The sequence below is a fragment of the Podarcis erhardii genome (genome assembly GCF_964252035.2).
Source record: "Podarcis erhardii genome assembly, chromosome: 13".
Lineage (NCBI taxonomy): Eukaryota > Metazoa > Chordata > Lepidosauria > Squamata > Lacertidae > Podarcis > Podarcis erhardii.
This window is the reverse complement of record NC_138502.1, coordinates 55,293,228-55,320,212: the sequence shown is the minus strand read 5'-3', so window position 1 is coordinate 55,320,212 and position 26,985 is coordinate 55,293,228. Positions and strand designations below refer to the sequence as shown.

General features: G+C 45.5%; 2 protein-coding genes across 11 annotated transcripts in view; both read right to left on the bottom strand.

The window, feature by feature from the left end:
• Positions 1 to 26,985, bottom strand: part of KIAA1671 — a 337,213-nt gene that overhangs the window by 191,595 nt on the left and 118,633 nt on the right. For 7 of the 10 annotated variants that reach the window (XR_014150499.1, XM_081836490.1, XM_081836493.1 and 4 more), the window contains one exon: positions 16,024 to 18,721. The gene's annotated coding sequence lies outside the window, so the exon portion shown is untranslated. Of the gene's footprint in view, positions 1 to 16,023; positions 18,722 to 25,610; positions 26,820 to 26,985 lie in introns of those variants that run through there. The other 3 variants (XM_081836494.1, XM_081836495.1, XR_014150498.1) reach the window with 2 other exon arrangements.
• Positions 739 to 14,546, bottom strand: LOC309326432 (beta-crystallin B3-like). Its single transcript, XM_081835124.1, has 6 exons — positions 14,070 to 14,546; positions 13,069 to 13,161; positions 8,412 to 8,530; positions 6,963 to 7,095; positions 6,441 to 6,583; positions 739 to 1,054 (listed from the first exon to the last, which is right to left on the bottom strand). The coding sequence occupies exons 1-6, from the start codon at positions 14,223 to 14,225 to the stop codon at positions 889 to 891; spliced, it is 810 nt and encodes a 269-aa protein (XP_081691250.1). The 5' UTR covers positions 14,226 to 14,546; the 3' UTR covers positions 739 to 888.

Genomic DNA, 26,985 nt, shown 5'->3' with positions numbered 1-26,985 from the left:
TGCCCATTGGCACCCTCCACAGCTGGCACAGTGCCTGGGGGGTCCTGATGGCTCAAATCTCCCAGACTTGGTGGACTCAGGAGATTTTGGGGGTGGCACTTTGACCCCACCCTTATGAGAATCTTAATTCAATTGGAAGGCAGGCAGGTCAGACCACCTCCAGACCTTTATTTCCCTTTTTTTCCTTTTTTCCGCCTCCATTCCATTTTAGATTAAGCATTTCTTTTATTTCAGTGTATTATAAAAATATACTATGTATTGGGTATGAACTTTTGCATATCTGTGTGTGTGTGTGTGTGTGTGTGTGTGTGTGTGACAAAAAAAACCTCCTAAGAGACATGATGGATGGAGCTTGAGCTGATGTGAGTGCAAGGGCAAAACTGGATGAACCAATGCTAAGTACTGGCAGCCTTGCATTATGGCCTTTTTGGGCACAAGGTGAAGACTTTGATTTCCCCATGTGTTTTAAGATCACTTGTGTCTTGATGGTGATATTACCTAAGAATCTGGCAGGAACCACCTTTGCTCCCAGTGAACAAGCCATAGGAACATTCAAAGCTGCCTTAGAGTGTGCCAGATTCACTTAGCCCGTCCGTCGCTGTGTCCACTCTCTGTGGCCATCCCCAGCTCTGTGAACACCTGAGGTCCTTTTTAACTAAAGCGGTGGAGGACTGAACAGGGGGCCTGCTGCCTGCAAAGTTCTGCCATCAAGTGACAAACGAGAGGAGACACAGCAAAGAGCAGAAGCCTTGGAGGCTCAGAACTTTATTGAGAACATTAGGCTTTATTTTTATTTAGACAGCAAAACACAGCCTTTTGCCAGCACTTCAGGGAGGGGAGGGTCTCATTTCCGTTTCTTCTCCTTGACGAATGTGACTTGCTATTACTTTAGCTTTCCTCAAAGCAGCCTCTTTTGTGCCATTGCTGGTCCCGGATGCGCCGCACTGACTGGATCAAAGGTTGGCTGGCATCCCACTCATTCCAGTGGCAGTACTCACCCTTCTCAAAGACGTACTGGCGGCCACGGTACCCGGGATACTCATATCCCACCCATCTATGGAGACAGAGGGGCAAGAGAAGGAGGACCTATCAGGATAGGCTCAGCCAGGCATCCTTCCCAACACAGCTCACTGCAGTAACAACTCATTTCCAAAGATCCAAACTACTCATTGAAGCCAGAACTACTCATTGAAGCCAGAACTACTGCCTTTGGGCTCTCAACAGTTCCTCTCCAAAGACAATTTACAAAATGAAATTTTCATTTACATAATAAGATTCAACAAAACAGAGCTATATGGTAGGTTAGGTATGAAAGTTGAAAAAGCTTGGTGTAAAATATGAAAAGGATACACACACATGAAGCCTCTTTTGGGAAGTAGTTCCACAATCAGGGTATTACAGCTGAAAAGGTCTTCTCCTGTATCCCAACGAAATGTACTTCTCCTGGTGTGTAGGAATGAAAATCACGACAGACGAGCAGTGGGTGCCATGTGGAGCGTCTGCCGGGGAAGTCCCGGGAACTCTCTTTTATTGAATATTACAAACATTGCCACAGGTGTACTTGTGGCTGATTGGTTGATACAAACACAAAGAAACTCATTGCCTATTGGTTAATGCAAATGCAAGGCGGGAATTACATGTGAGGGGTGGGAATTACATGTGAACATTAATCACCGGTAGATTAAAGGCTGGGAAACGAGGTTGGGACTAGACAGGCATGAAACCTCCTAATTAATAATAACTAAAGATTAATATGGCATAAAACAATTACTAATGATTGATCATAACATGAAAGAATACAATAATCAAGTTCTATAGATGTGGTCAGCTATGCATGGAGAACAAGTCACCATGAACTTAAGGTGAACTGAGCGATGAGGGAATGTCTTGGTGTTTGGAACAGGTTCGTACAGTGTGTGCAGAAACAGAGAAAAGATTATAAGCGAGAGTTCCCAGAATGCAAGAGAAAAGAAGCAATGCTTCCCATAAGGCCACAGTTACGATGTGTAGAAAGAGAACGATGCAATGCTTCCCTATAATGCAACAATTATGTGCAGAGGGAAAACTTCCCTTTACTGGTGGAAGAAGCTGGATCAAAGGTCCCAAGGTAAACGTGGTGGGCTGTCAGGTTCATATGGAAGAAGGCCGTGTCCCAAACGGTTTACGGCACACTTCCCCAAGCTGGTGATATTGGACTACAGTTCCCATCATCCCTGATCATCAGTTATGCTGGCTAGGACTGATGGGAAATGGAGTCATGAGAGTAGCCATGATTTATGTTAGGGGGGCAAACCTCCATTAGTTATGTATTTTTATTGATTTACCTGATCTGGGGGGCAGTGCCCCCCCTGCTCCCTGGCTACACCCATGAATGGAGTCCAGCAATGTCTGTTGGGCACTAGCTTGGAGAAAGAATGGTTTCCCTTAATAGCGAGTTAGCAACATCTTGAATTGGGTCCTGAAATTAATTAGACGTCAGCACAAGTACCAGGAAGATAAGATCATCTTGCACCAGTTTTAATTTCCAGGTGCCGTTCAAAGGCAAATTCAGGCAGAATGTGTGTTAGAATTAGTTCACAGAATTAGTTCAAAAATCTCTGAACTATGCATAAAAGTAGTTCCCATGATTTCTGGTTGAACTAAACTAGGTTTGTTTCTAGTTTATCTTCAATTTCATTTCCTTACACACTTTTTTACTCTCTAAGTTCGTAATTGTTGAGGGAAATGAACTTATTGAGTTCCACTGTCTGTGTGGTTCAATGTCTTCTGAAGTATATGTCACACCAGTACAGTAGCTGCTGACATCCTGAATGCTGAATTCCCTCCCGCCCCGGAGGATCATTTAGATGAATTTAACAACATCAGCAGAGCCTACTGGATCAGGCCAAAGAGAGCCATCTAGAACAGCATCCTGTTCTCACAGTGGCCACCTAGATGCACTAAAGGGGAGAAGCCCTCAACCAGGAGCTTCTAGCAACTGGTATTCAGAAGCATTACGTGAACTCCATTTTTTCTCGAGAAAGACAGATGCCAACAACTTGAACTAAACTGGGAGCTGAACCACTTTGTTTTGTAAAAGGACAAACATGAACTGGAATTACTTTCTGTTGGGGCATGTCAAGCATGATCTAGTATTAGTTCCTTTCAAAAATGAACTTCCCAAACTCTGGTTACAATAATATAAACTGGATTGGAGCCTGCCCTCTGCCCCCTTCCTGTGGGCTGCTATTTGCATTGGGGGGGGCATGATTTTAAGGACATCCTCAAACTCTATTTATTTTAAAACCCAATCCTTGATTATGCTTGCATATCCTTCAGTTTTGAGCAACACATTCCAGGTCTCTGAGATTTGTTTGTGATGCAGGCTCTAATTAATTTACTTACTATGGGTTTTTTGGGGTTATTTTTAGTTCATTTAAGCCACCACAAAGGCCACCTGACTGGAAAAAGCAGGATATAAATGCTACAAAGGAATTCATTCATTTATAGATTGCTCACCCATCAGTGTCCTCTGGGTGAATTACATCTCAGTACTGGTCAAATAGTCCTTCAAGATGCTTTCCTGGGCATTTTATGGCCACCTGTGCTGCTTGTTACAGTTTTCAACTCATAGACTCACAGAATCATGGAGCTGTAGGGTTGCAAGGGACCCCAGTGGCCCTATAAGCTAGGGTTACCAGAAGTCCCCGTTTCCCTGGGATAGTCCCCGCATTTGCGAATAATGTCCCTGGATTTCATCTAATATCCCCGGGAAACGCAGCAGCAGCAGTCTCAGCAGCCTGGAGCGGTTGGCTCTGGCTGGCTTCAGGAGCTGCTCAGAAGTCCCCATATGCTGGTGGTGCAGGGGCTCTAAGGTGCAGCTTCCGAGCTACTTCCACCTTCCCTGACCCCAGCAATTAAGCAGTGAAGGGAGGCTTCATTATGCCTACCGGAGCAGCCTCCCAACTCCTACTTGCGTGCAAGCAGGAACAGGGTGGGGGTCTCTCAGTTAGGCAAGAGGAAGCTGAGGGATCCCCGCCTCCTCCTGCTTGCACACAAGTAGGAATGGGATTGGGGCTGCTCCAATGGGAAGGGAGGCATTGCGCTGCCCCAGCCACTGCCGCTGCTCTCGGCCCTCCTTCTCTGCCTTCCATGCCTGACCCACTGCGCACCGCTTCCCCCACCACCACCACTGAAGAACCAACAACTCAGGGGCTGCCCAGGCTCATGGAGAAAGGAGATAGAAGCCTCGGAGGAAGGGGAAATGTGGCGGTTGAGACGTGGAGGTTGAGGTCAAGGTGGCCACCGACATTGCTGCAGCATCAACGTCCTGAACATGTAGTATGTATGTATGTATGTATGTATGTATGTATGTATGTATGTATTTAGAGTGTCCCCAGATTCATTTTAAAAAATCTGGTAACCTTACTATAAGCCAAATCCCTGCAATGCAGGAATCGCAACTAAAGAATCCCTGGCAGATGGGCATCCAACATCTGTTAAAAAAACCTCCAGTGAAGGTTCATCACCTTCTGAGGTCATCTGTCCCACTGCTGAACAGCTCTACTGTCAGAAAGTTCTTCCTAATGTTTAGTCAGAATTTGAATCCAACTCTCTTTTCATTTTTCATTGTTCATGTCACTTTTTAATTCCCTTTTTTGTGGAAAACCTTTCCCCAGGGAAAAATACCAGAGACCAATCCATTTTTATTTGCCCAGACCTTGTATATTATTGCTTTGCATTTCTTTCTGTTTTAATCTCATTTTATGCAGCACATAGAGAGAATTTGTACTGGACATCTGATTAATAAAATATATAAGACCAAAATGCCCAAAGATATTCAAGCACCCACCAGCCACTCTGGTTATAAGCATGATTGTTAATAGATCTTTCTCACTGGCCATTGTCCCTCCCAGAGCCAACTATGTATTACATTCATTTATAATATTTGAAGCATTTTTACTGCCATCACCCCAAATTCTTTGGCTGGAAAAGACTATCAGAGTAGCTTACAAAGATCTATAATGAGAGACAGGTTTTAAGAGCAAGAACCACGCTAATAGTCTTGGCCCTTGTTCCTCACATTTCAAATAATGTGAAGATGGAGGCCAGAGACTGGGAGAGAAAGACAAAGAGCAACAGGGGGCCTGGACAAGGTGTGTGGAGAATTGAAATGAGAGCAAGTCCTGGCAGAAACATTTATGGGGGTTGCTTCAGGAAGACCAAAATGGCTCAGGAAGTTGAAGGTTGTTCCAGAAGGAAAGTTTGTTCCAAATGTGTTTGAGCTGTAGTCAGTAGCTCAGAGCCACCACTTTGGAGAACCCCCTCCTCCTTCCTGCATTTTTGGGGTGTCTGTGCCTCCTGCCTGTTCTTTTCATCTTTTTTTTGGGGGGGGGATAAGCCCACATGCCAGAATGAGCCAAAATCGGTTGGATTACCTTCAGTGAGTTCCATCATTATTTATTTCATACAATCTATATTCCACTTGATTGTAAAAAAAGAAAACCCTCAAAGTGGTTTACAAAGATAAAACAATAAAATTGTCTATAAGAAGAATTAATAACAATTTAAGACTTTCAAAAAGTTAAAGGCTAAAAGCGGATTAAAACACTAACTTTCAACTGGGTAGGTTTGGCTAAACAAGAATGTTTTTAACAGGGCTATATTGCTCTATATCGTTTTAACAGAGATATATCATTCTAAAACATCACAGGTTTTTTTACCTTTTTATTTGTCAAAGCGGCTGTCTTCCTACTGCCGGTTGCTGGCTGCTCTGCAGTGCCCTCTGGTGTCACCTTTCAACAACTCATTAGGACATAATGTGTCCTGTGGCTGTCAAAACCATTTCCTAGCCCTTCCTTAAGGTTAAAAACCCCTGGAAAAGACCCTGATGTTGGGAAAGATTGAGGGCACAAGGAGAAGGGGACAACAGAGGACGAGATGGTGGGACAGTGTTCTTGAAGCTAGCAACATGAGTCTGACTGCGGGAGGCAGTGGAAGTGCCTGGCATGCTCTGGTCCATGGGTTCACGAAGAGTCGGACACGACTAAACGACTAAACAACAACAAGGTTAAAAACCCTGAGTGTAGATCTGCCCCAGGTGCTAAAAAGAGTACAGTGAAGGCACCTGCCTGATATCAATAGGACGGGAGTTCCAGAGTGTAGGTGCTGCCACAATAAAATATCCATTTCCTACAAATGTGGAATAGATATTATGCAGCCCCTGCAAGAATGCCAGATCTGCCAATTGCAGCGGTCAAGGGGGAAAAGATATGGGGCAAGCTGGTCCCAAATTGCTAAGGGCTTTATATACTAATTCTAAGGAAGGTGATTTAGGGATTTGCTCTTCCAAGAGAAGCAAGTGTGCAAAGAAGCCCCCTTCTGAAGCAGAGGCACCCCCTCCACCTTTCGCACGGGGCTACAGGATTTGCCTCCCCCCCCCCGCCCCGCTCCCTCCTTACATTCCATTCAGGGCCTTAATGCTGGCCACGCGGTCCTGGAAGCCATGAGCCCACAAGCTGGGGACGTCATCCTCCACGATCTCCATCTTCCTGCCCCCATAGCTGGTGTTTTCAAAGAGGTGGATTTTGTGGTCTGCACTGTCCTGCAATGGGAACAAGTGATGGGAGCTGGTGTGGAGTGGGGGTGGCTGAACCCTCTCCCCCTGCAACCACATATTCACAATGAAGAGGGAGGGGCTGTACCAGGACATTTGCTATGCATACAGAACGCAGGTGATGAGAAGGAAGCTCTCTGCCTGAGCTCCTGGAAAGCTGTTGCCAACCAGAGTGGACAGCATGGGGCTAGAAGGATAAATATCCTGAACAAACACACAGGATATGATAAAGGGAGCATGAAGCTGGCATACAAGGGCTGCCCAAGGCACTGGGGTGTCCTCCCCCAATGTAGGTCAGGACAATAACAGATACACATAATTTAGTCCATGGCCACTGCCCTTTCGTGGGCAAATATCTGTGACTTACGATCAGCAGGGGGCGAATGGAGAGGAGGCTGTCACTGCAGTGGCTGTTGGACCAGGAGTCCCAGCGAGGGTAGTCGCCCTTCTCCAACACAAACTGCTCGCCACTGAATGCCTGACGCTCAAACCCGAGCCACCTGTGGGAGGAATCAAACCTATTGTTGCCCCTCAGTCAACCTGAGAAGCTTGGCGTGTAAAGAGGTTGCTCCAAATTCAGACTACATGGCTATCACAAGCCAATATTGAATTCCTGTGCAGCATTTTCTGAATACTGTATGGGAAAGCACATGAATGTGACCTTTAGGAAGTTTGTAAATAAACCATTTTTAACTTACTAAACATGTGGTCTTTTTCTATACTGGGGAAGAGGGGAACTTTGGAAGGAACTCAGAAGGGCATATCTAACAGCCCATATTTCCTCACTTTACTTTGCTGTATATTTTGTGATTTTAAATCTCTGCTGGGTTTGTCTCATCAGAGAGTACATGCCCCAAACCTGGATGTTGGCATCCAGGAAATTATTCTTTTATATCTATTTTTTCCTTGCCAGCAATAGTTAATTTGCTACCCATTGCCAGAATGTTTGTGTTATCAACATGTGAATGGCCCCTGTAACACTACCTCTAACTTTTGTGTATTAATTTCCCTCTGACCTAGACCCAGCCATGTAAAGTTTTAACCTGATTTTGGGAATATGCAAAATTAATTGTTTCTGTTCTGATTTTAATTTTATTTTTGTTCTTCTCTTCCTTAGTGGGTTGTGCTTTCTATAGGTGAGGAGCCCTGGGAAGTGGGCAGTGCCACATGACTCTTGGTTTTTCCGCGAGAGCCTAACGTAGCCAGAACAAGACTTCTAGAAGCTGTGCTGATTGCCAATAAAGAAAACACAGGTTAAAAACAGCAGTTATCAGAATCAGTACCCATTTTATCCCCATAACTCAGACAGGAAGGCTGAGGGGCCAGGTTACTTCTTGCCCAGGGGTTGGGCTAGATGACCCTTGGGGTCCCTTCCAACCAGGGCTGCTGCTGCTTCTTTTTTTGCAGCTGGAACTCACCAGAACTCAGTTCCGGCATATTCAGAGAGGGTGCCATTGCCATTATTATAAGAGAACAAAGGAGGTGTTTAGGTGCCAAATAGTTCTGGCATCTATTTTTCTAGAAACTCTACAATTCTATGATTCTGGAAGTGAGTTTTTGAGGGGAGCAATTCCCTGATTTGTAGCTCAGCCTCTTAGCCAATTCACCTCTTGCTCCCTTTGGGATCACCTGGGCACAGCATTTAAAGCTTTTTTTTTTTAAGGACACACAGCTGCCTGTAATTGGCTGCACAGAGCTGAGGAGGCCTAAGGGAGTTCACTGCAGCTTTGCAGCCCCCATCTGAGAATGCTCAGATTTCAAGACATGTGCTTCTAGCCCGGTGTGGCCCCCGCTCTCTCCCATGCTTGGTACTCACGGGCCAGCCTCCACCTGGATGGAGCCCACTTTGTCCAACTCCTTCTCCGTCACGTTGGGGTTCTCATCCATGAGCTCACATTTCCTGCCCTGGAAATTCTCCATCTCGAAGAGGGTGACCTAGATGAGGGCACAGAAGCCAAGTGGCCCAACAGCCATCAAGGGGTAAAGAGCCTCAAAAAGGAGCATGTACTGATGGAGAAACAGTTTTGGGAGAGAAGCTATCAGCCAGCTTGTTTGCAGGGGGAGAAAAAAGCATTCCCAAATTGAGATGCCCTCCACCAAAGGTGACACAGACACCTTTAGGACAGACAAAGCTGTTTCTCTCTGTGTGGAGGAGGGAAGGCCAAAGAATGAAGACTCTCTGAATATGTTTGCAGCTTCCAGCAGCTCTTATTTTTCATTTGTATTCCACCTTTCCTCCATGGAGCCTGAGGTGGTATGCATAGTCTTCCCGCTTCTCGCTTCTCTTAATCCCCACAACCACCCTGTGAGATAGGCCTGGCTGAGTGGGGATTTGAACCCGGGTCTCCCTGGTCCAGCACTCTAACCACTGCACCACATCACAATTAAGACACAATTGTGGAGAAATTTGAAAGACTTTATTCAGGGACAACAAGGACACCACCACAGAGGCAGGGGGACAGTGTTCAAAAAGTAGCTTCTAACAAGGGGCCCAAGAAAGGTGCAGGAAAACTTTTGTTAAGGAAAGTTTTATAAGAAAAAAACTGCTCCTTTTCCCTTATGGGGTATCCAAGTGGGTTTCCTATCAGTTGGAGAAAATAACAGAGGCCAACCAGAGTATATACAGAAGCAAAGTGGCTAGTAAGTCTGATCTTTATTAACTGTTGCAACAGGGTCCCCACTCCCCACATGCAGGAGGGAGGAGAGAACCCTGAACAATGGAACGTGAGTCCTTATACAGACTTTTGAAACTGCCCACCCTGTAGCTCAGGACCCCCCCCAAAAAAAAATCATACATACATCACAGAAGGAGGCGGTCTACAGCAAAAATAAATCACAGGAGGTGGTCTACAGCAGAAATCCTGTCTGCCAGGATACCTGATAATGGTCACTGATTGCACTGATTACATTACCTGGGCATTACCTGGGCAGCCAGGCTCACCCTTATACACAAATACGCGCCCTTAAGACAGGATTTGTAAGCAAAAGACAATGGGGAGGATTTCCCATTTCCTTCCTCCTTGCAGAGAAATATTTGAGGTCAATTTGGCTTTAGGATTGCTCTCTCAGACAAATGGTATGTATGTGTTTGCCTTGTACATTTATGAACATTTAATTTATATTTGAGACCTTAGAATTCTCATAACAAAAGCCCTAGAGAAAAGAGGTGGAAGTGAAGGAGAGGTGTGTGTCGAGGAAAGTAATAGTTCAAATATGTAGCAAGTGATGGCCAGCTCTTTGAAAGACGACAAGGTCTTGAAGATATGATTGCCAGGTCTCCAGGTCTGATTTGAAGCCTCTGGGTTTGCCTGGACCCCTCCAGCTGGAGGACTTGATTCTCAGGGTGGGTGAGAGTACCTTTATCAATAAGAAAAAATATCAAGCTTCAGCTTGACAGGAGCTGGCTGCAAATTGGGGGGGGGGGTCCCTGCCTTCCTTCACTCCCCTCTCCCAAGTAACCTCTGTTTCCTGGGCCTCCTACCATGACATCACCAGGGGCCACTCTTAGGTTTCAGGCCATCACTGGATGAAGGCAACCATCATCACCAGGCCCAGCCTGGCAGCCCTGATGCCACTGCAAGAACATTCATCCCCAACAGGCTGTGCCTATCTGAACACACGAGGCTCTTCAGCAGTCGGCCCAACCATTAGACACAGTGAGGCAGCTGCCTCAAGTACAGAGCGGTCAGGAGCACCCCAGGTCCTGAGATCTCAGGTCTCTCTGTCATTGAATGTTAATGACGTTGGAATGAAACGAAGTGGTTCTAGCAATAAGGAAAAATAAGAATATGTATGAAGGGATTGATATTAGATGAAAATTTGAAGTTAGAATATGTGAGGACAAATAATTAAGGGTAAATTAAGAGGGTATGAATTTGCTGAACAAATTTTTAAATGGAATACAAAAAAGGGAGGTGTGAGGAAGTCAGGAAAATAAGTAAATGATTGTAAGATAACAGAAAGAGGGATTTTTATTTTTTTCTTCTTTTTTCTTTTTATGTTAAATCTCAGTTTTTGTATTGTATTTGGATTTTTTGTGTGTGTTTTTTTGTCAATTGTTTATTCTTTTTCTTCTTTTTGTTAAAATCTTAATAAATATTATTTAAAAAGAGAGAGAGAGAGAGAGAGATATTTCAGGTCTCTCTGATACCCAGACGAGTTTTCCAGAGATAGGGAGCAATGCCACAGGCTCAAGAGGTCACTGGGAAGGCAGTTGAATTTGGGTATCCAAACTCTTGAAAAAGAAGAAAAGGAGCAGGTGGTGGTCGAGTATAAACCACCAGAAAGTTTACACAGACAGCCCAGAACGATGAAGTGGGCTCTATCCAGTTACGTTGTTGCAGAAACCCTTGGCTGTCTTTGCACACATGCGCAGCACATGCCCACAAACACCTCCTACCACAGCCGGCTGTTGTTGGGCAGGAAAGGAGAGGCTGGGGAAAGTGTATGTGCTGGGGAGAGGGAGAAGCTATGGGGAGCCCAGTGCTTGGGAAGCAGGGAGGGCCTGAGGAAGGGATGCACCTGTGAGACCCATACCCTGCCCTAGACGAGCGCAATGCCCTTGAGTGCAAGGTGCAAGCAGGAGGGCTGAGGAGGTGTGTGCAACTGCCAACTGCAGGCATAGGAGTCAACTCCTAGGGGCCAAGGGGTCTTTGCCCTCCCTTAAATATTTGAGGGGCTGCCCCCCAAAGTGCATAGGCATTGCCTTTCAAATGGTGTGTGTGCACTGCATCATGTGATCAATTATGGGGACGGGGCCTACACCCCACCCCAACTTTTATTCAAGTTGCCACCCCAGCTGAAAGGGCTATGGCTAGCAAGACAGTGGCCTGGCACATCCTAGCCCAGTGATATGCAGAAATGGCAACCCTGGTGAGAAGTTGGCCGCGCAGCACCCATACCCAGCTGTCATGGGAGGCAAGCGTGCTGCCCCGCCACCTGCCCTGATCCAGCTCACCAAGAGGTGCCACTTGGGCAGTGAGTCCTGCAGGAGACCCAACTACTCTCCTGGGTTGGGAGAGCAAGGTTGCCGGTCAAAGTGCGAGAGGAGCCGATTGCCCAGCAATCCCAATTCCGGCCTGAGTCCTAAGCTACAACGCTTGCAACGTCAATGTTTTTGCACCCTTAAGGATTTTGCTCCTGGGACAACTGCCCCAACACCATGCCACCGGCAAAGGCCACAAACTACATGCTATGGAAAGATAATCACATCACTCATTGCATGTTTGCTGGTACATGGAGGTCGGGCTGTGCTCAGACTTGCTCTAGGCAAGCAAAAGATTTGTTGGAGAAGTCAAGAGTGCCAGCTTCTGTCTAAATCTAGAACAACCAGCTTTGAAAAAAATACAGTGGTACCTCGGGTTAAGTACTTAATTCGTTCCGGAGGTCCGTACTTAACCTGAAACTGTACTTAACCTGAAGCACCACTTTAGCTAATGGGGCCTCCCGCTGCTGCCGTGCCACTGGAGCCCGATTTCTTTTCTCATCCTGAAGCAAATTTCTTAACCTGAAGCACTATTTCTGGGTAAGCAGAGTCTGTAACCTGAAGCGTATGTAACCTGAGGTACCACTGGTATCTGCTTCTAGTAAAACTTGCACCTTGTATTGTTACAATACTCTGAGCAGTGAGAGAATTCAGGAGTTCCAGGAGCTTACCTAGTTGCATTCCTTGGAATGAAGGTCAATGGAGACTGTGGCGTACAGTTTCTGGGTCATGTGGCCAGCATGACTAAGCCGCTTCTGGCAAACCAGGGCAGCGCACGGAAACACCGTTTACCTTCCCGCCGCAGCGGTACCTATTTATCTACTTGCACTTTGACGTGCTTTCAAACTGCTAGGTTGGCAGGAGCAGGGACTGAGCAATGGGAGCTCAGCCCATCACGGGGATTCAAACCGCCGACCTTCTGATCGAAAAGTCCTAGGCTGTGGTTTAACCCACAGCACCACCTGCATTGACATTATTTACACATTATTTACAACATGAGCATAAATGGATGGACTCACAGCACTAAAACTCCCAAGGATCTTGTTTCTCCATTAGTCAAGTCACAGTTTGGGATCCAGCACAGAGCAAGCAGGCCTCTGGGTCTCTGGCTTCCAGCCTGTTTTCAGCTCAAAACTTACTCTCTCTCCTGGCTAATGTTCTCTTACTTAACAGTTAGGTGAGAAGGGTGGAGGAAAGGGCCCCACATCTGCCTGGAGGGCCCCATCATTTAGTTGTTGCCCTTGCTACCTAGCTCTTTTTGGGGGTATGCCATTGAGGACACTTAAGTAGCCAGCTAAGCTTCTTGTTTCACAGAGAAACTTGTCTGAACAGCTCAGCAATATAACCCTTTATTTCTACCCTCACTGGGTACAGGACCCCAATAAGGGGCTCAGGGCATCATCCAGACTGACTGCCCAAACCTGCAACAGTATAAAATCTTCAGGGGCTTTGTGGGACAGGGAAGGGATGAATTCAACACTTGCCATACCTTGTAATTTGGCCCCATTTCCTCTGGGCTCTCCGCAGCTGCCATCTCCTCCATAGGGGTCTGTTGTTCAGTCATGGTGTCTGCAATCAAACCCTGTCCCGCCCCCATCCCCGTGCAAGTTAGAGATGGTTATTGCTCCAAGGAGGAAAATCCTCTCTGCCAAAGATTTGTGCCAGGCTTTCTGCCAGAGAGCATGAGAATGAAGAGATCATCATCTGCATAAGGAGACCCCCTGTCTCCAGGGACTCTGGGAGATTGACCTGCAAAGAACTGGCCAAAGTAAGGCAGTGGTTATTCCTACTTTATTGTCTAGCTTTAAGACCAAAAGGGCAGGAGAGCTTTGGGGAGGAACCTATTTGTGATGGAGGCAACTGTCAACTTCATTGGACTGGAGACAGGGGACACAGGGGTGGAGAGTAAACACATCCCACACCCAGCTGGTCTTTTTCTCATTCCTTATTACTGGTGAAGCTGGTTGACCCTTAGGATTCCTTCCAACTCTGCAGTTCTAAGCTTCAGGGAGGCAGAGACACATGGAAGGTTCTCCTCCAAGAGTGCATGACTCAAAGCTCTGCACCTCAAGGAACTGCAGAGCAGCACACTGCATTTTTGCTGCTACAGATCAACCCTGTAAGATTCCTCTCAGCACTCTGCCCACCCACTGACCCACAATGAGTTGTAGTTCAAGACGCCACCTCACTTGCAGCTTCCTTCAGGTTTCAGTCTTGGAATTCCACTGCCTGGTGTTCCAGTTCCCCACCCTCCCAAGGCCCTCCGCAACATCTCCCTGGCCTTCCCTCACTGCTGTCGCTGGTACAAAGACAGATGCCGTTACATACAACTTACTGTCTTTAAGTCTCATCTACCTCTTTTTTTGGCTGTGGGGGGATAACATGGATCAAAAGGGGGGGTGTGACATTCAAAAGCTTTTGCTGGAGGTAGGGAAGCGCTATGCGAAGGACTCCAGGGTAACCATGTGTCTGGTGAGGACACATTCATACCTCCTTCTCCAGATGCTGTTGGAAACTCTGGCAGGCAGGCAGGCAGGCAGGCAGGCAGAGAAGGAGGCGCCTATTTATGCGCTTGCCTCTGAGCGCAGCCCTGGTTTTCGAGGGGTGCTGAGGCAGCAGCAACTCCATCCAGCAGACCCCACCCATTGCCTTTCACTTCAATATTGAGGGCTCCACTCCACAATACGGAGCCATTATGCAGAGGCCTCCCAGCTGCCGGTTGGGGAAGATTAACAGCCTGCCTGCGAGTCAGCCCATCAGCATGTTGGCACTGCTCCTTGCCAGAACTTTACAGAAGTTCTGGGTCAGCAGCTTTCCAACCCCAAACCAAAGCCCTTTCAGCAGCAGCAGACACTCATGCCGTATGTCCCAGGCCAGGGAGATGTTGCAGAGGGCCTTTCCATTGAAAGGAGCAAGAATTCTGTGCCTCCAGTCTCAGGTTGCTGGACTTTAAAAGGCAGGCTCATGAGAATCACAGAATCATAGAGTTGGAAGAGACCACAAGGGCCATCGAGTCCAACCCCCTGCCAAGCAGGAAACACCATCAGAGCACTCCTGACATATGGTTGTCAAGCCTCTGCTTAAAGACCTCCAAAAAAGGAGACTCCACCACACTCCTTGGCAGCAAATTCCACTGTCGAACAGCTCTTACTGTCAGGAAGTTCTTCCTAATGTTTAGGTGGAATCTTCTTTCCTGCAGTTTGGATCCATTGCTCCGTGTCCACTTCTCTGGAGCAGCAGAAAACAACCTTTCTCCCTCCTCTGTGTGACATCCTTTTATATATTTGAACATGGCTATCATATCACCCCTTAACCTCCTCTTCTCCAGGCTAAACATGCCCAGCTCCCTTAGCCGTTCTTCATAAGGCATCGTTTCCAGGCCTTTGACCATTTTGGTTGCCCTCCTCTGGACACGTTCCAGTTTGTCAGTGTCCAGAATCCTCATCCAGGTTATTAAAACTACGTGTTTATTCTAGCGAGTGGAAGTGATTTGAACCAGCAATGTAAGGAGGATATTGACAAGCTGGAACATGTGCAGAGAAGGGAAACCAAGATGATTAAGGGTCTGGAAATCAAGCCTTATGAGTTGAAGGAGTTGGGTATATTTAGCCTGGATGAAAGGAGTTATGATTGTTATCTTCAAATATCTTAAGGGCTATCACACAAAAGATGGAGCAAAGCTTGTTTTCTCCTGCTCTGGAGGGTAGGACTCGAACCAATGGCTTCAAGTTCAAGAAAGGAGATTCCAGCTAAACATCAGGCAAGGTCTCCCTTGGGAGGTTGTGGACTCTCCTTCCTTGGAGGTTTTTAAGCAGAGGTTGCACGGCCATCTGTCAGGGATGCTTTAGTTGCACTGCAGAGGGCTGGACTAGATGGCCCTTTGTGTTCCGTCCAACTGTACAATTCTATGATTTATGAATTTTGCTCTGTCTGTTTTGCATGTCTATGCATCTTCCTCTAGGTGCCAATCAGCTTAGCTTCAGCAAAGTGGTGAACACATCACAACACTCATTCAGATCATTCTCTGAAGCCAGCAACTTGTGGTCTTGCAACTTGTGTGGAATTGTTTTGCTATGCTTCATAGCAGCCATCATCTGGTAGGGTGCAAGAGTTGGAATTGGGACCCAAGCTGCCCGAAAATGGTATAGCTGCCACCTCAGGAGTAAGAAAGGGCCCTGCCAAATAGGAGGGGGAGGGGGGAGAAGGCAGAGATGCTGGGGCCCTTCTTCAGCTACCTGTTCCCTCTTTCTGGCTACCTCAGAGAGACAGCAAGCAAGGCTGCTGCAGGTGAACAACCCTTGCCCCCCCCCCATCCTGTTCTGAGAGAGTAACATTTAAAAACAGACTGTGGAGTCTTCTATGGGGGAGGAAAAGGGGAAGGAAAACCTTCTGCTTCAATTAATGTGAATAGTTTAAAAGAAAAATGAAAGATGGACATGCTAAGTCATTCTGAATGCTGTTTTTAATCAGATATAGTTGTCCAAACATTTCTTAGTAGTAAAACTACTAAAATACAGAATTTCAGTGCCTTGCACAAGCACAAAAGAGAACCCGTGTGTGTACAGATTCAGAGGGATTTGCCCTGATGCCACCTTAATCCCGCTCCTTTGTGCAGGGCCAGCTCCCCGGGGAATCCAGGCATTGCATACATTCCAACAAACCCCCTGCCTCCCCCCCCCCCCATGAAAGAGATGCTGTGGATGCCCCAAACTTTGCTGCAGGCCCTCACATCCCAGCAAAAGGTTTCTGCTAGGCTGGGAAGGAGTCTGTGGGATGTGTGTGTGTCTGTGTGCATACTCAGTGCAATTTAAGGAAAGGCTTCTAGCACACATTAGAGTCACAGGTGGAAATCAAACCAAATGAGAACACCAGGACAAAATCAACTGATTCTTTTTTTTTAAGCGAAGCAAATGGGAAGATTGTCAGCCCCTTCAGGGGCATTTTGGTGCTAATCACGTTTGCCACTACAGCACAGCCAACCCACCTAGCAAACAAAACAGACTAGGGCCAAACCAAAATATCCTGAGTCTTAGGAAGTGGCAAGGTCTGGGGGGAAATCTATACCCACAGCTACTTGAAAAGGAGGGGCATTGTGACAGCATCTCTCTAATCCCCTTCCCAAACCATGCCAACTGGGTCTTCCCTGTGGGCTGGGAGTGGGGTGAGGATGCTGCTAAGCAGCACTGAGGACCCCAGGATACATCCTTAGTGGTGCTCAGAGCAGAATATATTATGTTTTCCTATGGCAAAATATTACTGCTATTTCTGCTCTGAGAGGAACCCATGGGAGGTGTCTGGCTTAATAGGGGCAGATCCCCAGGGGACGTACAAAGGTTATTCTGCCTCATCCCAAGGAAGAAGGTGCTCCATCCCAGGCACAGCCACTTAGCTGAGGAATGGTCTCCTGAAAGGGAGGGGCTGATTGGGAGACAGCACCATTTGCATGGGGCTTGGGCATAGGCCGAAGACTGCAAAACCCACGTGGGGCAGGGCAGGGAAGAGCAGAAAAAGCCAATTGCGTGAGGAATTGGCATAAAGGTTACAAATGTCTGAAAGCCCACAAGGGCAAATTGGGGATGCTCATCTTCAGGGTTAGGCCTAGATCAGTGGGACACGTCCCCTGCCCGTTCCTAAGGGCCAGTGCAGATGCATTTTTGTACTCCCCAACAGGGCTGTGAACTTGTGAGACACTGCTCAGCAGTGAAATCTTCTGCCCACCACAGACCGTGTGTGTATGTCCATGGAGGACATCTGTGCAATGCAATAGAAATCTGTCTAATTCTGTGACAATATAAACTTTAATTTTCTGAAAATAGAACATTTCTGGGAAGAGCACTTAGGGGTAATGCTATTTTCTTAACATCCAAAGAAGGAATCCCAAACATGGGGGCTTTGGGTAAGGAAACAACAACAGCAACAGAGAAACCTCACTATGGAAGAAAGAATCTTGCAGATCCTTCATGGGAACTTGTTCAGGTAAAGAGGCTTCCTAGATGGCAAAAGCAGAGACTCAGCAATGGAAAAGAGGAAGGAAGGTTCTTTGCAGGGTCATAATTCACCTGCCCCCCCCCCCCCGTACATTCACAAGAATGAGCGACCCTGGATTTCTTTTGACAGATTGTGACAAGGTAAAAAGGCTTCTTAGAGTCTGTCTCCAAGAACGCTTGGAGACCACAGACAGGGACCCTAAGCTCCTTCACTGATTCATCCAAGTTTAACATTTGTGGAAAAATAGGTACACACTTCTGCAACTGAACTTTTGAAATAATCAGAGGAATATAAACTATTTATTTACCCCTTTATTTACAGAAAGAAAAAACTTAAACTTCCAGCAAGAGAACCCAGCAGGGTTCCTACGCAGCCCTGATACTGGCAAGGTGAGACTTCCCTTCTTTTTTCAGTAAATAGTGAGGGGTGGGGAACCACCCCTCAGATTATTTACAACTATTTTAATGAGGACTGTCTGATGTTATTGCTTTATCCCTCTAGAAATGGGATGCTCATTACTCTGTGTGCTGACAAAACACACGCACATACAATCTCACTTAAACAATAAAATCTCCTTTGATCCTAAAAAAGAAAGAGTATATATCACATTGTCTTGGTGGAACAGATGATCCACAAAGTTAATACCAGCCAGTCAAAATTTTCTTTAAAAATAATCAGTCAAATTTCCTCTTTCAATATGGCAGTAAACATAATCTGTTTCTTCCTCTTTCCATTTTCCATCCTCAGATAGCAACAAGTCTTTTTGCAAGAGACCAGCCTATAAATTCATCCGCTACAACATCCTCTCTTTGTTCATAAGCCAACAAAGAGCAGGTTGGTGTGCCCAATTCCCCAGCCAGAAGGCCAGTGTGTCAGGCACAGCACCGCCCCCCCCCCCGGCAGCTGTAGTGGGGGGTCAGCTCTGCAGCACAACTAGGAGACCATAACAGCCACAGCTGCGGAGGGGCGGAATGGATCCCAAGGAGTTGGACAGCCTTCCGCATCAGGCCCACCATGGAATATGGAGAAATTCTTCACACCAGATGGAAAGGCACTGCGCACACAGCAGTCAGGGCGGGAAGCAGCAGCAGCAGAGGAGAGGGGCGTGAGCAAGTTAAGGCTTCTTCTGTCTTCCAGGTCATCCGGACTTCCACCTGGAAAGTTGGGGGAGAAACACTATTTCATATCTGCTGGTGGAACAAGGCCTTCTTCACACAGTGCATAGTTAAACTGTGGAACTCTCACGGACAGGAGGCAGCGATGGCCACCAACTTGGATGGCTGTCGATGGCTTCCAGCCACAGTGGCTCTGCTCTGCCTTCAGAGGCAGCAATGCTTCTGAATCCCAGCTGCTGGAAAACGCAGGCGGGCAAGGGCTGCTGCGTTCGTAGGAGCAGTGCATCTTTCCCTCATTAGGGTCTAACTTAACCCGTGGGGAGAAATTGTTGCTCTGTGACGGAACACATGTTTTGCACGCAGAGAGCTTCAGATTTATTCCTTCGCATCTCTATTAAAATAAGAGCAGGCGGCTGGTAATGGAGAAGAACTTTCTTTGCCACAGACTCTGGAGAGCCCCTGCAAGCCAAAGGAGGCCATGCTTTCATTTATTATTATTATTATGATTATTATTATTATTATTATTATTATTATCATCATCATCATCATCATCATCATCATCATTATCATCATCAATAAATTATTACTATTATTACTATTATTATTGTTCAGCTGCTAACAACCCTCTTCAAATTCCTGATAGCCATCTTCAAATATCTCAAGGGCTGTTACAGGGAAGATGGAGCAAGCTTGTTTTCTCCTGCTCTGGAGGGCAGGACCTGAACCAATGGATTCAAGTTCTAAGAAAGGAGATTCAGACTAAACATCAGAAAAAACTTTTTGACAGTAAGAGCTGTTCAACTGTGGAGCAGTCTCCTTTGGGTGGACTCTCCTTCCTTGGAGGTTTTTAAGCAGAAGTTGGATGGCCGTCTGTCACGGCTGTTTTAGTTGAGATTCCTGCATTGCAGGGGGTTGGACTAGATGATTCTTGAGGTCTGTTCCAAATCTACAATTCTAGGATTCTACAAGTAACTTGCATCTGCTAATTCCAACAGGCAGGAGTGGCCCATTTCACCACTTGAAGCAAAATGGGAATTTCTCCCTCCTTTCCCCTCCCCACCCCATCCCTTCCCTTCCACCGCAGGAGCCTTGGTGTCAGGGAACTGCCATCAGCTCAGAGGCAGGAGGTGGAAGGGCAGTTGGGAGCCGCCAAAGATTGTGAGAAGCAGCTTGTCCTCCGAGGAGGAGCGAAGCCATGCCTCCAGTGGGGAAAGGGATGCAGGGCTTGGAAGATGCAAGGGAGAGCCGCAACACTGAACCTGAGCAAAGCGGGGGGGGGGGGGAGGCAGGTCCCCCCTTGCCCATGCCCTCTCTGCACAGAGAGGGGAGGTGTAGGATGGGGGTAAAAAAACTGCTCTGCTGGGGAAAGTTTAAGGACCGCCCACTCCCAGATTCTGCTAGTCGATCTGCATTGTGAATGTTTTGGACAGATAATAAAGCCTTGGAAAGACACCAACAGGAAGTCTTGCCTGTTTGCTCTTGAGCAACCAGGCCGGCATTTATAACACTTGGCATTTGCAAAGCGTTGCTGATGTGTTTCTCTGCCTGCGGACAGGGAAGCCGAGTGGTGGCCCCTCCTGCTGGAACACCCCCTCTCACCAGTGAGAGGGAGACATTCTGGGAGCAGGAGAAGCAGTGGGGCAGGTGGAGAACCATCTCTTGCATTTCCGCTGCCTGAGCCGGGTGCTTCCCCTTGCCTCATAGGTGGGCCAGCTTTGTCAATTAGGGAGGCAAAAAGTTTTCCCATTTATAAAGTTTCCAGAAACTTACAGACTTACACATTAAATATCTGGGGGGTATGACTGACAGCTAAAAACAGTAGACTTTAAAATATATTTAAAGACAATTACATAAATACTTGGAAAGAAATACAGTGGTACCTCGGTTTTTGAACAGCTTAGTTCCTGAACAACTTGGAACTTGAACGCTGCCTATCATTCAAGTGTTCTTACAAAAGTCAGTGTTCTGGTTTGAGAACTTTGCTTCGGAAGCCGAACATGCTCCTGAACTTCCGTTTTCACTGTTGAGCTGCTAATTTGCATTGCCCCACTGCAATCAAAGCCTTTTTCCTCCCATTTTCACTGTTGCACTGCTAATTTGCACCCCCCATTGTAAGCAAAGCCTTCCCTTTCCAATTGCAGTGTTCTGAGGTGATATTTGGAGCTTATATTTGGTGCTTTTGTTTTTGCTATTTTTTGCATTTTTGTTTGTGTGGCTTTTTCGTTTGTGTGGCTTTTTGCATTTTTGTTTGTGTGGCTTGTTCTTCATTTTATTATTGATTGATTGATTGATTGATTGATTGTGTGACTGCAGAAATGGATAAAAGCCCCCCATCCAAACATTGACTATCATCAGTGCAGGTAAGAAAAAAAATAATTTTAATTTTTATCATCTACAATACTTATTTTATAGTATAGTACATTGATTATTGCTTTCATTTTATGGATCAATGGTTTCGTTAGATAGTAAAATTCATGTTAAATTGCTGTTTTAGGGGTTGTTTTTACAAGTCTGGAACGGATTAATCCATTTTGCATTACTTTCTATGGGAAAGCGAGTCTTGGTTTTGGAATGCTTTGATTTTGGAACAGACTTCTGGAACAGATTAAGTTTGAGAACCAAGGTACCACTATAAAAAGAAATTTAGAGATTTCGGGTAGGATGAATTTATCTTTTTGGGGAAGAATATGAGTGATATCGGTGATTGGAAGTACAGGACACTTCAAGGAATGGCAAAAAGTTATTTCTAGATTTATCTGGCAGGGAACAAAACCAAGGATAAAACATAAATTGTTAACAGATGCTAAAGAGAGAGGAGGCTTCGCCCTGCCAGATTTTAAATTATATTATGAAGCATCCTGCAGTTGCTGGATCTGGGAATGGATAACATTGGAAAAAGAACGATTGGCTTACCTGAGGTGTAGATTTATGAAATGGGGACGCTGGGGAGAGTGGATTGGGTATTTCCTCTCACATGACCTCAAGCAAGAGCAAAGACTTGTGGGAGGCAGGCATTTCCTCAGTTTTTCGGATTTGCCAAGCAGTAACGTTCACCAATGCACCAGAAACAATAATAGCAGCCTGCCTCCCTTCCTGGCTCATAAATCAATAAAAATAGAAGCAACAGAGTCAATAGTACCCCTCCTAAAGGAAAAAAATCAGTGCGACTGCAGACCATCATAGGGAGGGTTCCACTGTCCCCAGCATCCCCAATTCATAAATCTATACTTCAGGTAAGCCAATCATTCTATTTATTTCATGGGACGCTGGGAACAGTGGATTGGGACATACCACAGCACTTCCCAATCCGGCTTACGCACTGACTACAAAACTTGGTATACACTGTATGGCCAAAAGCCGCCTCAGCTGAAGACATTTAGTTTAACTTACAATGCCTAGTCAAGTCAAGTCAAGTACTTTATTACGGTCATAGACCAGCATAAACAAAACATATACATAGATAGTATAACAGTATGAATCCAGGCGAATAATTATTAAATAAATAGGAGCTAGAACCAAACGTAGATTTAAACATATACATAGAGTACTTATTACAGATAGGTAGCCGTGTTGGTCTGCCATAGTCAAAACAAAACAAATTCCTTCCAGCAGCACCTTAAAGACCAACTAAGTCAGTTCTTGGTATGAGCTTTCGTGTGCATGCACACTTCTTCAGATACACCCATCTGAAGAAGTGTGCATGCACACAAAAGCTCATACCAAGAACTGACTTAGTTGGTCTTTAAGGTGCTGCTGGAAGGAATTTGTTTTGTTTTGACTATAGAGTACTTAATTAAGGATAGATAATGGGTCTAAAAATTTATAAGAAAGATTAAAAGATTAAAAGATCAGTTAACACAGCTATATGGGTTGGGCTTCAGAAGTGCGGATCTAATAATATGGGCCTTCAGTTTAGGATTGAATTGTAGCATAGATCATTATTCGTCAAATATCTATCATGGCAGCGCAATATCTGGTGACTGAATATGTGACTTCTGGGCTCTCTTCCTGTGAACCAGACCAAGTTTTATTGCGACAATGCCTAGTGAAAGTGGAAGGAGGCGACCAAGTGGCTGCCCTACAAATCTCTATTAAAGTGGCATCAGCCATAAAGGCAGCAGAAGTCGAGGCTGAACCAGAGGACTGAGCAAAATATGAGATGGGTGGGGCAATTTCACAGTATCATAAGCTAAGGAAATGCCCGCCCTAATCCCTCTAGCTAAGGAAACTGTAGTGCCCTTTGCTCCTAAGGTGGAAGGATGAAAAGACACAAAGAAAGAATTAGTGTATATACACTTTTAAGGCTCTGCGGACATCCAAAGAGTGCCAAGCCTTTTCCAACGGATGTTTTGGATCAGCACAAAAAGTCAGGAGAATGAGTTCCTGTCGAATGTGGAATTTTGTAAGATCTTTTGGTAGAAAGGAGGGATCTTGATAATCTTTAATAATAAGAAACAGTTCTCGGCGGAGCTCCAACCCAACGATGGTCATATTCCTTCTTATCAAGTCTGCCAGATTTCCATAATTAAAAATAGGGCCCATAAAGTATTCCTGATCTTGTTTCACACTTCTTCCGAGTCCAAAGGCCCCAGAAACTTCGGTCCCCTCCTGGCTCAAATTCATATCCCAAAAGTCATTTGATCCCCACATAGGGTGATCTCTCCACTTTTCATTTTCCAAATCAAGCCAGGCTCCCATCTCCAAAAACTGGCTTCTCCTAATTACAGTCATGTAAGGCCTCAACTTGTAATCCTCCAATTGTCTCTGTAGGGTTAAAGCTCCCCCTTGCATCACTTTGACAACAACTTTCTCCTTCTCTGCTTCTTCAATTTGTTCAATTGAGAAAGATTCTTGTGCCAGATTCTTGTCGACTTCTTTACTGATGCCTACTTTTGTTCCCAAAATATCAGCGCTGGTAGCCATGGCATCTATCTGTTCATGCAGCTTTCCCAACAGATAAAATGTCCTATTCAATTCAAGCGTGACCTATTTCTCCGCTGACATCCTTGAAATGTCCAAGGTCAAAGCTAATTTCTCAGAGTTTTTATCTTTCCAGCTGCATTCTTATGACCATGTCCCAAAACTCCCTCTAGCGGAAAGCAGTCTATCAATCCTTCCAGCACAGTCCCCAAAAGTCTCAAAAGTAAATTAATAACAATTCCAGTTACCTTTCCTTCTTTTTAGACGCAAAAATGGACAATGGAGACAAAGTCTTTCTTTGTATCTTAACAGCTAGCTGTCAAATTTGACAGCTGTCAAACCTTTCTATTCACTGTCGATGGGCTCCTCACAGACCTCTCCCAGGTTTGGAGACGTGACGCTTCAGTTCCTAAATTTTACCTTCTCCAGCAGGCTTCCCCTGCTTCCAAAGGGAGTGTAGGTAATAGTTTCAATCAGTGAAGTTTTAATCCTTTACGTAGAGCTTTCCAAGACCTTAGTTAACAAACTCTTTGCTTCAGTTTATTTACAAAAGGGGGAGGTTCCTTGCCAAATTAAATTGTTTTAAAAACCTAATTTCCCGTTCTACTCACGGGTTGTTGTTTGAAATCCAATTGTCCACAAGAAAAAGTCAGCGCTCTCCGGCAACGGCTGTGCGGCTTCACTCCGTAAAAATAGCGGTCGATTCAAAACACAGCGCCGCTCACCCCACGTCGTTTCGAAGCCCCCCAAAAGGGGTTTCCCACGTTCCCAGGCTTCCTCCGCCTGGGATTTTTAAGGGGTCTCCGCCTTCGCTGCGGCGGCAAGACCCGAATTTCACGGAGCGTGTTCCTCTTAGTCAGAGGAATTCCGCCATTGCCGATGGCGCTAACCCGGAAGTCCCAAAAGAAAGGTTCTTTAAGGAAATTTGGCATAGTGGTTCAAATGGAGGCCGTTGCAATGCTGACAGAACAGAATGCAAGTTCCATGATGGAAAACGGTACTCACTGGAGGATGCTGTAACATAGTTCCTTTGAGGAAACGTTTGATTAGCAACTTTCTGTGACAGCGAAGAACAGCCAGCAGAACTTAAAGTCGAAGAAATGGTGGAAAGGTGACATTTTAAAGTATTAGGCCATAGACCATCTTGCAGACCATGTTGGAGATAGTGGAGAACTCTGTGTGGCCACAACTTTACACTAGGAGGTAAAGGCTGACCATGTTGATTGATAAATACATCTTGCGGATGGACATCTGGAAGCTAGAATGGTGGAGATAACAATCTCATCCAGACCATGATATTTAATTTTTTTATATATATATAAATTTTTATTAAGATTTTTGAATACAAATACCAAATAGTAAACAATCTTATTTTTAACACAACGTAGTTTCATCATTTCTTTGGACTCCCTCATGTCTCCCGCTCCCATTTACATCGTTAAAAGGTTTTTCCAAGCAAATTATCGACTTGTTTGCGATCTTATATCCACTCATTTAAATATAATCTAGCAATTCTCCAAAAAAAATTATGTTTTCTTTAATCTCACTTATCATCAAATTCAAATCTAATTTAGTGGTGGCCAATTTTTTTATAATCTAGCATCCTTCTTAACATTCAACCAAATTACAATATTTTTGTAAATACATCTTAAATTTCTTCCAATCTTTCTCAATCCTCTCTTCTCCCAGGTCTCGGATTCTGCCAGTCATCTCGGCCAGTTGCATATAGTCCATCAGCTGCATCTGCCACTCTTCCAGCGTGGGTAGATCTTGAGTTTTCCAGTTTTTAGCAATGAGTATCCTTGCTGCCGTTGTTGCATACATAAAAAATGTTCGATCCTTCTTTAGCACCTTCTGGCCGACAATGCCCAGAAGGAAGGCCTCTGGTTTCTTAGTGAAGGTATATTTAAATACCTTTTCCAGTTCATTATATATCATTTCCCAGAAGGCCTTCACCTTAGGGCATGTCCACCTTAGGGCATGTCCACCTTAGGGCATGTCCACCACGATATTTCAGTCTATAGCGCTCAAACACCATGCAGTCAGGTTCAACCATTGTAGGATTGGATGAGTCAATGGTTCCTGGCGAAGTAAATTGGAAGTAAATACAGGAAGATGAAATGGTGGTGCCACTGAAAGCCTGAATCTCTGACAGCCAAGGTCTGCAGGGCCAGAATAGTGCAACAAGACCCACCTGAGCTGTTTCCAACCTGATCTTTCAGAGGACTCTCGGAATGATAGCTTGAGGAGGGAAGGCAAACAATAATTCCTTTGGCCATGGTGTCATTAGGGCATCCCAGGTGTCTGCTTGGTTGTCTTTGAACCTGCTAAAGTAATGGGGTAGCTGACAGTTTAGCTTGTGAGCAAAGAGATCAACTTGTAGAGGACCCCAGCATTGTTCAATCTGAAGAAACTCCTGTTCATTCAGTATCCATTCCCCTTGATTTACCTGGGATCTGCTCAATCAAACTGTTTCCCGTCACCGGTGGCAAGATCTGCCGTGAGGGTGAGGAGTTGACTCTCAGCCCAACTGAGGAGAAGAGCCATCTCTTTCTGGAGAGATTCCAAATAGGTCTCTCCTTAATGAGATATGTGGACTTTTGTTGTTGAGTTGTCTGTTCAAAGTGATGGAGTTGAAGACGAGAGACGCAAACAATTGCCAGTCTGGCTGCTCTCAACTCTAGCCAATTGATGGAGTAAGAGGCCTTCGGAGGCATTGAGTGTAGAGAGATTAAACCTTGTAAACCTGGTTACCTGAGTGCTGCAGGGATTTCTGAATGGAGTGCCTTTCCAAAGACTGCAGGTTTGCGCAGCATGGACAGTTTGAGTTGAGGAGATAAGAGGAAAGACCTGGGCCAATTTTGAATGATCTCTCATTGATGCAGAAGTAAAAACCACTGCAGGGTTCTTGTGTGGTGTTTCGCTCAAGGTGTAATCTGAGAAGCTCACATGCAGAGACCTAGAATTGTTGACAGTTGTTTGGCTGCCATCTTTTTTGTCTTTAAGATTGAAGCTGCCGCTGTGGAGATTTTGCTGATCTGCTCTGGTGAAGAGTCACGAGATTTGAACCGTATCTAGCCGGGTACCTAAGTGAATGATCCTTTGTGATGGAGCCAAGCAACTTTTTTTGCAGTTGATCAAGAAGCTGTGAGATTGAGGGTGATCTGCAAATGGAGATGAGCCTGTTGAAGGGATGTTGCCTGGAGGAGCAGGTCGTCTAGGAATGGATAAATATGAAGGCGTTCTCTTCCAATGCCACAATCATGGACTATGGGAAATGGTACAAACATACATCTCTCTAATGCAGTCACAAGTGGACTGGGTCTGCAAGACGCAGAATAATAAGTGAAAATAATAATAAACAATTGAATCACTCCTTAACT

Coding starts and splice junctions, on each gene's coding strand:
- LOC309326432 (XM_081835124.1), bottom strand. CDS start 14,225: ATGGGTGGGGTCTGCTGGATGGAGTTGCTGCTGCCTCAGCACCCCTCG. Junction 8,531..13,068: donor AAATGGGGCCAAATTACAAG/GTATGGCAAGTG, acceptor GCCCTCATCTAG/GTCACCCTCTTCGAGATGGA. Junction 6,584..6,962: donor CCATTCGCCCCCTGCTGATC/GTAAGTCACAGA, acceptor TTCCCATTGCAG/GACAGTGCAGACCACAAAAT.